The sequence below is a fragment of the Megalobrama amblycephala genome, linkage group LG7 (assembly GCF_018812025.1).
Source record: "Megalobrama amblycephala isolate DHTTF-2021 linkage group LG7, ASM1881202v1, whole genome shotgun sequence".
Lineage (NCBI taxonomy): Eukaryota > Metazoa > Chordata > Actinopteri > Cypriniformes > Xenocyprididae > Megalobrama > Megalobrama amblycephala.
The window spans coordinates 5,488,678-5,501,357 of record NC_063050.1 but is presented as its reverse complement, the minus strand read 5'-3'; the positions used below and the strand labels follow the sequence as shown (position 1 = coordinate 5,501,357).

General features: G+C 35.1%; 1 protein-coding gene across 1 annotated transcript; it reads right to left on the bottom strand.

Annotated features, from left to right (window-relative positions):
* Positions 1-2,630: 2,630 nt before the first annotated feature.
* On the bottom strand, positions 2,631-10,600 carry LOC125271131. Its single transcript, XM_048195114.1, has 9 exons — positions 10,348-10,600; positions 10,116-10,258; positions 8,981-9,012; positions 8,772-8,886; positions 8,559-8,651; positions 6,712-6,847; positions 6,480-6,622; positions 3,696-3,889; positions 2,631-3,613 (listed from the first exon to the last, which is right to left on the bottom strand). Exons 2-9 carry the CDS (start codon positions 10,235-10,237, stop codon positions 3,006-3,008), a joined length of 1,443 nt encoding a protein of 480 aa, XP_048051071.1. The 5' UTR covers positions 10,238-10,258; positions 10,348-10,600; the 3' UTR covers positions 2,631-3,005.
* Positions 10,601-12,680: the final 2,080 nt, after the last annotated feature.

The following is a 12,680-nucleotide window of genomic DNA, read 5'->3' as shown; positions in this document are numbered from 1 at the left end:
TTTTTCCAACAAAAACAATGTACAGTGCACATCCCAACCAATGCAAAGTTGCACATACCGTACAAAACAACAGAAGAATTTACTGTATACAGTTACAGTAAAAAAACTATGCTGCTCTGCCTCTGTTTCCATTGTTGGCATCCATTGCTCCAAAACAGAAGAGCTCACCTGTTGCCCTTTTATGCTAAAGCTCTGTTTGCTAATTGTAAAAATGTGTGACAGGTGTTTGCCCATGTGATGAGTCAGTGTGCATATTTGAATGGCAGTGTGTTCCTTGTGAAAACAAGAGATTTTTCTGCCCGAAAATTGTGCCAAATGCAGAGAATTGTGTGTAGTGTTTTGAAAAAAGTGTGTTTTAGAACTGCAATATGAGTGTAAAGCAGGAATTGTGCTTGTAGTTTAGCAGAATTGGTTCAGGGGGTTGGTGCATGAGTTACATGCTGTGGTCATTGTGTCTCAAGTACCAATATTTGTGTGTAAACAATTGAGAAAAACTGTAATCATTCATTCAAGAGATTCGTTCAAAAACGCTGATTCATCTAGTAATGAAAGAAGTGAAGTCTTTATGAGTCATTGAATCATTCTTTCAAACTGTTTTTTTTTTTTTAAATAATTCATTCAAATGAATTAAACATTTTTAAATACTCTGCAGCAATTTACATTTTGTCAGAACCTCTAGGCTAGTAAATTTAAGTGTTATTTTGTTTAGTTATCTGTTTAGAATCTGAGGGAAAATTGTGATTTAGTTTTTTACATGTTCAAGATTCTTTTCTTTTTTTTAAATTTCATTTTTCTAAAATGCCAGTCGGTGTTTAAAAATTTACTAAAACATTAAAAAATCTTTAATGCAATAACGTTTCATTGTAAAACTTTGAAAATAAAACTGGATTAGTTAAGAAAATTGCTTAAAGTATTAAAATTATGAAATCATAATTCAGGGGAACCAAAGTTTACCACTTTAAACATAATAAGTTTGATATAATGCAACTTTTAGGGTGCTTTCACACTTGGTTCGATTGCCTGGACCGAACCCGAGTTCGATTGCTCCCCCTCCCCCTGCCCCTACTGGACTGTGTTCATGTTATATTACCCCAGACCACCCTTTTTAAAGGATTAGTCCACTTTTTTATACATTTTTCCTGATAATTTACTCACCCCCATGTCATCCAAGATGTTCATGTCTTTCTTTCTTCAGTGGAAAAGAAATGAGGAAAACATTCCAGGATTTTTCTCCATATAGTGGACTTCAATGGGCACCAAACTGTTGAAGGTCAAAATTACAGTTTCAGTGCAGCTTCAAAGAGCTCTTAACGATACCAGACGAGGAATAAGAGTCTTATCTAGAGAAACCATCGAAAAAAATACAACTGTATATGCTTTAATATATAAACAAATTATCATCTTGTACGTGCTTTGGCTTTCTGCATTCTTTGAACAGTTTCCGCTGTATGTCCTACGCCTTCCCTATTCTACTTACGGAAAAAAATTAAACTGGCGCTGCATTCGTTCCATAAGTAGAATTTTATTTTTTATTTTTGACCAATTATCAAAATAAAGTATAGTTCTACAAAAGCTATTATTATCAGAGCATGTCAGCAGACAGAAGGGAGTGAATCAGTGAACGAGAGCATCATTATGTCTTTTATTATTATTATTATTATGATTACAAACAGTACAAAGATGACATTAAAGATATACAACTTTATATACAACACACAAAATGTATCAATAGTATGTTCAATGTCATCTGAACATATAGGAGTAAAAAATAACAATGCTTTGTTAAAAAAGAAAGATAATAAAGGAAAAATAGGATATAAAAAAGAAAAAAAGAACATGAGGGTAAGACATTGATTTATACATCAATTAGAGTGTACAAATTAAAGTCATTAGAAATTGAGGTTGTTTTTCTTGCTTTCTTATTTACAGAGGATGAAATAGTGTTAAGATACATTTTAAATTCTTTCAAAAAAAAATTATAAAAGAATTATAATTATAATTAAGTTGGCTTGAAAAAGACTGTTAAAGCTCGGAAAAATCCCATTGACTTTCATTGACGGAATGTTCAAATGAGCCAAGACTATTCAAACTCCAACTGTCAAAATTCAAATTTAAACAATGGAAGCCCATTAGACTCAAAAACTCAATTAGACTCAAGTGCCATTCTATGTACTATTTCTAATCCATTGAAACTTATTCAAACTCATAAACTCATCTAATCTATCTATCTATCTGTCTATCAAACTAAATCTATCTATCTATCAAACTAAATCTATCTATCAAACTAAATCTATCTATCAAACTAAATCTAGCAACACCCTATCAACCACCCCGAGTACCCTAGCAACCACATAGCAACACCTTAGCGACCACCCCGAGTACCCTAGCAACCACATAGCAACACCTTAGCGACCACCCCGAGTACCCTAGCAACCGCATAGCAGCACCATAGCGACCACCCCGAGCACCCTAGCAACTACATAGCAACACCATAGCGACCACCCCGAGTACCTTAGCAACCGCATAGCAACACCCTAGCAACCACCCAGAGCACCCCAGCAACCACATAGCAACATCTTAGCAACCACTCAGAGTACCCTAGCAACCGCATAGCAACACCTTAGCAACCACCCTAGTACTCTATCAAAATTACTAAACTAAAACTGAAACTTTCAAACTGAAAACTTTTAAAACTGCTTCAAACTTTCTGGACCGGCTTTTTCATTTATAATTATAATTATAAAATTAGAAAATTGTATATTCCCGCCACCTGTTTCCCCCTAGCAGGCATTCATGAGAAGTTTAAATATCACATAGCTCCTCCCAGTCCACACTGCCATCTAGTGGTTAAAAATGACATATGGCTCCTACAAGTATTGTTTCCTTGTGACATAAGCCTTCGAGTTTAGTCAAATAAGCTTTTAAGATCATTTTTATTTTAGCGTTTCAGATGCTATATAAAGTATATCTTTGTGCTCATGCAGACCTAATGAAGGATCAAATGATCAAGGTGCTGCTGAAGCTCCTGAAAGAATCACACCGTGTTGTTTAATGTCACACAGAGACAATGAGGACTTATCATCAACCCTAAATCCAGCATAGAGGGGTTCAGTGAATGTGGTGTTGAATGTGTGTAAGTGTGTGAGTGTGTGTGTGTCAGAGACGCTGTAGAAGGACAGAGTGCCGGCCGACACGTCCACATACACTCCTACTCTCTTAGAGGATGAACGGACAGCATGCACTCCTGATCTATTAGACAGGGGTGAAGGGACATGTATGACAGTGTATTTCTTATCGTGACAGACAGTGAATTTGTTTTTAGAGCAGTTCAGACTCCAGGATTTGTCATTGCATCCAAACACACAGTCTTTCCATCCTTTCCTGACGATTCCATTATAGGCCACTGCTATACGAGCTGTCCCGCTCCATTCAGCCTCCCAGTAACAGCGTCCAGTCAGACTCTCTGCACACAGAACCTGCTCATTGTTCTCAAATCTCTCTGGATGATCAGGATACGACTGATGCTGAAACACACATGTGATCTTCCTGTTCTCCTCAGACAGAATGAGACGAGTGTGTGCTGTGTTTGGATCCAGTGTGAGATCACAGGCATCTGAACACGAGAAGAGAGAAACATTTCACTAAATGAGACAAATCAACATCAAATCACTAGATGACTGTGTGTGGAGACCTACATTTGTGTAGTTCTGCTGTACTTCTGAACTCTCCCCCATAAGCAGCTCCGCTCCGTTCAGCCTCCCAGTCCAGTCCAGTCAGACTCTCTCCACACAGAACCTGAGGAACCTCATGCATCTGAGGCTCTTCCGTGTGTGTGTTTGAAGACACACGTACTTCTGCTGTCGTCTCAAGCTCTCCTCCATGATCCACACTATAAACACACATCAAGAATACACACACGTTCAGTATGTCAGAATTCAGTCCCTGTGATCCAAATCTCAAGTCAAGTTCTGTGTTTAGCAAGCTAGCTATTACAATTAACAGTGTATTTATTAAAAAAATCAATTTATTCATTAATATCATTTTTATATATTAATTCATTCTAATGTGAAATGGTTAAATGAAAGATGCACATTTTCTCCCCAGTAGAATTTTTCTGAAGGAAGAAAATCTCTCAACTAATGCTGTCATTACATTAATATTAAAGGTTAAAATTAACTGATTTGTAGAGGCTATATACATTTAAATTACACATGATAAGTTTTTAAAACAATAACATTATAATAATACATTTTATAATGACATAATTATGTTTCTGCTTGTTTTTAGAACAAACATTTAAATGGTGTCTGTCATAAAAACAGAACGAATTTATTCAAACATACATTAAATATTGAAAAACAGGTTAAACCTCTAGGAGGAGTTTGTTAAAGCAAGACACCTGGAAATGGAAAAACTGCATATAAATTGTAGAGGAAATTTAAAATGGCTGACTTCCCGTTGGGTTTAGGGAATGGCTGCAAGAGGCTGTTTTATAGGTACTAGGATGTCACATGTATCTACCAAATTATGTACATGTACGCGATATGTAGCACGAGGGGCGCTTCGTTGAAATTCGAGCCATTTTGGAATGATTAATTCTGAAACCCTGGGGAGAAAATTTAGTCTGGGAAAAGCTTCTTGCCAGGGACGTGAGATGTCTATAGCTGTACTTATAGTCGCAACTAAGATCCTTCATTTTAACAAGAGTAACATTCAACATTTATTGTAACAAAACACATATACAAGAGAGCTTTAAAGGTGCCCTAGAACGCTTTTTCAAAAGATGTAATATAAGTCTAAGGTGTCCCCTGAATGTGTTTGTGAAGTTTCAGCTCAAAATACCCCATAGATTTTTTTTTATTAATTTTTTTAACTGCCTATTTAGGGGCATCATTAACTATGCACCGATTCAGGCTGCGGCCCCTTTAAATGCTCGCACTCCCCGGCCCCCGAGCTCGTGACTCTATTTTACATTGCATAAACAAAGTTCACACAGCTAATATAACCCTTAAATGGATCTTTACAAAGTGTTCGTCATGCATGCGTCAGATCATGTAAGTATAGTATTTATTTGGATGTTTACATTTGATTCTGAACGAGTTTGATAGTGCTCCGTGGCTAAAGCTAACATTACACACTGTTGGAGAGATTTATAAAGAATGAAGTTGTGTTTATGAATTATACAAGACTGCAAGTGTTTAAAAATGAAAATAACGACAGTCTTGTCTCCGTGAATACAGTAAGAAATGATGGTAACTTTAACCACATTTAACAGTACATTAGCAACATGCTAACAAAACATTTAGAAAGACAATTTACAAATATCACTAAAAATATCATGTTATCATGGATCATGTCAGTTATTATTGCTCCATCTGCCATTTTTCACTATTGTTCTTGCTTGCTTACCTAGTCTGATGATTCAGCTGTGCACAGATCCAGACGTTAATACTGGCTGCCCTTGTCTAATGCCTTGAACATGAGCTGGCATATGCAAAAATTGGGGGCGTACATATTAATGATCCCGACTGTTACGTAACAGTTGGTGTTATGTTGAGATTCGCCTGTTCTTCGGAGGTCTTTTAAACAAATGAGATTTATATAAGAAGGAGGAAACAATGGAGTTTGAGACTCACTGTATGTCATTTCCATGTACTGAACTCTTGTTATTCAACTATGCCGAGGTAAATTCAATTTTCAATTCTATGGCACCTTTAATGCTACACTTGGTTTACCTCCTTAAGGCACTGTTCCACAACCTTTTTTTGGCCACAGCACAGTTTTGATAAATAAAAAAATCCCACAGCACACCACTATATAAAAACATAGCAAAATTGCACAAGCATGCATTGCTTCAAATCGTATATTAAAACATATTATATTTAAAGTAGTACTCACATTTAATGATCTTAAAGTTGACATGAAACGGAAGTTGCAATTGTCTTTTCTTCTCTACTATGATGTCTATCCGAGTGAAACGGCATCTGAAATGAGAGGGCGGGACTTGATTTTGTCCTTCGGGAATTGAAAGTTGGGCGTTGCTAACAAAATGGAAGCAGATCCGAATGCCCGTTTGCAGGCAGTTGTGGGGGATTTCTCTCCACAGGACTCACTGAGAACACCCTCACGTTACTGTAAGAGCTTTATTTACTGAGGATGACGAGGACGGTCAATGGCTGTGACTGGCATCAGCGCTGGTTAATGCATTGATCTCTATAGTGAAGCATCAGCTTAGCCCAGTCACAGCATTTACATTCTACATGGAGGTGGGCGGAGTTATGAGGTTTGACTGACATTTTAAGGAACCAATGGAATTCCCTTTTTAAATGCTTTTTATTGGTTAATATTTGTAAAACCCACATACAGACATATAGGATGACCAATAGTATTAATATTATAAAACATAAATGACGAAATATAGAGATACGAGGTTCCGATAATATTCTTATCAACCTGTCTCAATGGTTGGGAAACTCTACCTCTCTGCAGGTGGACAGATCTCCACACTACTGTTAGTGACCTGTATTCCAAACCAGCCTTTCCAGAACTTTATATCCCTCCCACCGTGAGTGAAACGGATGAACCGGACACCAGGTCCATAATCCTCGAAGACGTGGGTCACCTGAAATAAAGCAGAACAAACACAGGGACAACAGCGCTTTGACTAAGTTTGATTATTGAAGAAGAATTTGACTGTATTATTCGACTCACTTGACGCCACGGCTCATCATTCCCCTTCTTAAACACAACCTTCTCAGGCTTAAAGGATCTGATGGGGTTCCTCATTTGATCAAGCAGCTCTACACAGATCTGATACTCACTCCCACTGTCAGCTCGTGGGGCATACCTGCAGATAAGACTTCAGATCAGTGTGCTTTCATATTACATAAGTTTTTTCTTTTTACATAAGATTACAATTTATGTTTATTCTTACAATAAAAATATAACAATCTACCAATAAAAAAAACTAAATTCACATATGAATGTCATATCACTTTGGGTTCTCATACTGCACATAAGGCACATTTAAACCAGATATATGCCATTCACTAAAATTAATCACATAAAATAGGGCTGAACAATTAATCAAAATAAAATCTAATTTATGATATTTTATAATTTAAATAATTATATAATAATATTTTTAATTTTATGTGCTGTGTGTTTCAGAGTGAAGCGTGGCACTGTGATCATTTACGTATGCTCTCTTTAGGGCTGGGCTATATGTTACAAATATTTTAATCGATAATCGCCTTCAAAATATTGCATAATTGGATTATATCATCCGCCCGAGCCCCAACGGAGACATACACCGTAAACACACATTAGCTTTGCCACGGATTAAAAACTAATTGGTTTGTTCTGCATGAGCAAAAACAGTAAGGTTTTTTCTTTCTTTCTGGTTAGAGTTTCATGGCCTCCTTAGGCTGCTTATAACGAAATAAAAATTATTTATTTAGAAACATAAGGAATTAAAAATTATAGTGGAGTATTTTATGTTTTGTAATTTTTTTCATCTACAGCAATGCTCCCATTATGCTGCCAAAATTGGAAACTATGAGCATGTGCATGAGATATTCAAAGCACCGCAATTGTTCATCCATTTGCAATATAACTAAATTGTATTTATAAAATAGAGTGAATTACAATGGTCATGTTTGTGATTTTTGTTTGTTAATTATGTACATTATTTAAATTAATATTGAGGAACAAGTGCAGTTACTGCTAGCATTTTGTTTCTCATTAACCTTTATTAAACTGCAGACCACAATAAAAAAAGGCCTACCTGATAATATTTAATTTTTAAATAATTAATAAATAATTTTTCGTCTGCAGAACAGAATAATTTGCACACGCACAAAAAAATGAATAGCAATGTTAACTTAGGAATGAAAACATCAAATAAAGATGTGTAATAAAGAAAAAAATATTTGACAAAAAATTATGAAAATAAGGATAAATGATGTTTGAGGGAACGCATCTACACAGACACGTGTTTCCGACTTCGCCACTTCCTGTGGAGCTATTTTTATTCTGCGACTAACCGACTAATACAATTTTTCAATACACAAGCCTAATCATGTCCCTTTAGGGGCTCCATAGAATGAGTTATTCATTATCCAGTTAGATTTTTTTCCCCCAAATCGTTTAGCCCAACTTGAGAATAAAAACAAATCTTTCATTTTCTTTGTCACTGTTTTTCCTATGTTCTCTAAATAAATCTTTCTGCTTGATTTATGGTTCGGGTGTTGAATCAGTTCTGGGACGAGAAACAGGAGCTCTGAAGATGTTCAGTTTGTGCAGTTTATTTAAACTCTTTATTTAGTTCATTGTATCTGTTCTTTCTCCTCTACTCTAGACAGGGGAGTTCGTAACACCCAATCATTCTATGATATTCAAGTCACCTGGTGAACTTTCCTGTGTTTTTAATAATTGCAATATTCTTCACAGAAAAACTAAATATCACATTACGTTTTATTTTCCAATATCGTGCAGCACTTTAAAAGTTCACCAGCTAAGATACTGTAGAATTAAATGGAGTTTCAGCGAACACTCACCAGTCTGATATTCTGATATGAGGTTGCAGATCCATGAAAGCATCACTGTAGCCTTCTTTCTTCAAATCAATCAGCTGTCGCTTCAAAGATAAACTGAGGACAAAGTTATCATGTGTGGATTGGCTTGATGACCGATTCAGTTTCATATTTTAACATGGACTGAAAAGAAACAGGCTCAAAATTTTCTTGAAGGATCTAAAATATCAAACATACCCGTAAGATGTTATAAAACAGTTGGTGACCGTGTCGTCTGGATGTGGTTTATTGTTGGTTCCTGTCACCCAGCCGTCACCTCCATTCTCTACAATCCCCCATCCTTGGAGTCCATCTAATAAGAACATCAGAAAAGAGACATTAGCTGAAGCAAAAATTCATTCATTAAATAGTGACACTTAATGTACAAACTTAATTATGTGAATCACCTTCGGCTCTGGGATTTTTTATCAAGTTGGTCCTACAGGTGGAAACAGAGAAGTTACATTACATATTCTGATGATAAACCAACTGAAACACAAATAATCTCACTACAGGCTGACGTTAACTTTTTATTCTTTAATGTCATGCATTTCACACTTTCTTTTAAAGTTTATTTTTTACAGTGTACATTGTCTCAGTAAAGACAAATCCTGAGTAGGAATAATATAGGAATGCTTCCAAAATATTATAGAAATTCTAATTAGAAACTTTCTTTCTGGAATCGTTTAGGATTGTTTGACAAGGGCATGGTGTCAAGGATGTCACCTGACATCAGAGACGGTCACGATGTGGAGTTCTTTTAAGGGTTGCGGGATGTTATTTGGTGGACCTTCAGGAAACATTCAAGGATGTTCTGGGAATGTTTAGAGCACTATTACTATAGGACGTTCTGTTAACGTCCCAAATGTCCTCTTTGTAACGTTCTTATGTGACCATAAAATAACCAAAATGGAACGTCCCCCTAAAATCATACAAGGAACCTTGAACTGCAGCACTTTCAGTACCAAAAGATGTTTTAGAACGTCCCTAATGTTCTGTAAAGGTTCAGAATGTTCGTCACCTTTAGAGGACTTTTAGGGAACATTGCGCAGGGTCACGAGAACGTCACCTTCTACATGGGTAATGACCTGAATCATAATCATGCACTGTTCGTTGTTGGCCAGAGGAGAACTGGCCCCTGACTGAGCTCCATTCTGTCACCTGATGGAGTTTGGCTTCTTGCTGCTGTCGCCTCTGGCTTGCTTAGTCGGGGACACTTGATATTCAGTGTTTTGATCTGTCTGCATTGACACTATTGAATGAGAACTGAACTGAGCTGGATGATGACATCACTGTTTACTCCAGTGCTGATATATAGATAAATTAATAACTATCAGTACTGAATTTACTTAAGCTGGACAATGACACCGCCATCTTGATTCCCGCCTCAAAAAGTAAAAAAAGTCAATGTTAATTTTCTTTTGTTCGCAGATATGGAAAATAAATAAATAAATAAATAATAAAAAAACTCTAGCTCATCTCTGTGTGCGCACTCAATGTGTTTTTGACTCCCATTGTTAAATCACACATGTTTATCCTCACCTGGGGTCAAAGGTCACTGGTTCATTATTGACATTAGGAGGAGTTATGGATTGATCACTCTTCAGAGACACACGATCGGGTTCTGCAGATGAAGATCCCTCATTGCTCCCTTCATTCTCCATAATGAGAAACTGACTTTAAGCCTGCATACAGAAACAGACAAAACAAATCATACATAAAACCAAAAAACTTTCAGTAGACAAAAACTCCATAAAACAGTTTTGAAACTTACCTGCGATCTATGACCTCTGTCTGTCCCTCCACATACAATACAATATGGTGTCTATCCAGACAAAGGTCTATAGCAAGCACCTGTTATATAAAACCCCACAAAATTAACAGAAAAAAGGGGCCTGCCCCTTTGATCGCGAAAGTGAAAGTGCCCTTTGAGGTCGCATTGCGGTGCCCCCGCGATCCCGTTTCTCCCCGCGAATCTTTACTTTCGGTTTTGATAGAAAGACGTATTCTCAGTATGCGCATGCGCAGAGGCATCAACAACAAACAAACCCCGCCTATCGCTCTCTTTCTGATAGGGTTCAGTCTGAAAAGAATCAGGAACCAGGAAGTTTACACAAGTGAAATGTTTTTTTTTTCTCTCAATAATATTGTTTTTTTTTATATATATATATAAAATATCTAATAATTAGTAGAAAAATGTAAGAATACTAAAACTGAAATTCAGTTGAAAATAATATAAAAATAAAAACGAATGTAAAATATCATTCCTATAATAAGAGCTCTTCGCAGTGTGCAGTAATTATATAAATGATATTGTCATTCGCCATAGTTACACAAATGAACAAGATCACTGCATTTATTTACATGCATAAAGTCTTTTTGCTCTGTCTTCAGATCAGTGTAATGATCAAAATAAGCACACACACTATTTTCACTGTGACGGTCTCGAGCTCTCAGTGTGTCTGAATGTGCTGTCAGTGTAAAATATTGATTTTAAAAGAGCCGTCTGGAGACGCAGCGCTCTGATCCTTTCATCTGAAGCCCGTCTGACTTAAGCTCTCTCTAGAGTTCATCCCAGCTATCAAAAAGAAGTTATCAGAACATTATGTTAACATTCTCTTTAAGTTATGAAAACGTTATTTTGGAATGTTTTTTAAACATTCAAAACGTTCAGTTTTTTTATGTATTAAGAACGTTTTTTTCTTGGTTTATGTGAACGTTAGAGGAACATTCCATTCTATATGTTTGGAAATGTTATGAAAACGTTATTTTTGAATATTTTCTGAACGTTCAAATGATCCGTTTTTTATGTATTAAGAACGTTTTTTCTTGGTTTATGTGAACGTTAGAGGGACATTCCATTTTATCATTTTGGAAATGTTATGAAAACGTTATTTTGTAATATTTTCGGAACATTCAAATGATCCGTTTTTTTATGTATTAAGAAAGTTTTTTCTTGGTTTATGTGAACGTTAGAGGAACATTCCATTTTATCATTTTGGAAATGTTATGAAAACGTTATTTTTGAATATTTTCTGAACGTTCAAATTATCCGTTTTTTTATGTATTAAGAACGTTTTTTCTTGGTTTATGTGAACGTTAGAGGAACATTCCATTCTATAATTTTGGAAATGTTATGAAAACGTTATTTTTGAATATTTTAAAATTATCCGTTTTTTTTATGTATTAAGAACGTTTTTTCTTGGTTTATGTGAATGTTAGAGGAACATTCCATTTTATCATTTTGGAAATGTTATGAAAACGTTATTTTTGAATATTTTCTGAACGTTCAAATTATCCGTTTTTTTATGTATTAAGAACGTTTTTTCTTGGTTTATGTGAACGTTAGAGGAACATTCCATTCTATAATTTTGGAAATGTTATGAAAACGTTATTTTTGAATATTTTAAAATTATCCGTTTTTTTTATGTATTAAGAACGTTTTTTCTTGGTTTATGTGAATGTTAGAGGAACATTCCATTTTATCATTTTGGAAATGTTATGAAAACGTTATTTTTGAATATTTTCTGAACGTTCAAATTATCCGTTTTTTTATGTATTAAGAACGTTTTTTCTTGGTTTATGTGAACGTTAGAGGAACATTCCATTCTATAATTTTGGAAATGTTATGAAAACGTTATTTTTGAATATTTTAAAATTATCCGTTTTTTTTATGTATTAAGAACGTTTTTTTTTTCTATGTGAACGTTAGAGGAACATTCCATTCTATAATTTTAAAAATGTTATGAAAACGTTATTTTTGAATATTTTCTGAACGTTCAAATTATCAGTTTTTTTATGTATTAAGAACGTTTTTTCTTGGTTTATGTGAACGTTAGAGGAACATTCCATTCTATAATTTTGAAAATGTTATGAAAACGTTATTTTTGAATATTTTCAGAACGTTCAAATTATCCGTTTTTTATGTACGTTTTTTCTTGGTTTATGTGAAAGTTAGAGGAACATTCCATTCTATAATTTTGAAAATGTTATGAAAACGTTATTTTGTAATATTTTCGGAACATTCAAATGATCCGTTTTTTTATGTATTAAGAACGTTTTTTCTTGGTTTATGTGAATGTTAGAGGGACATTCCATTTTATCATT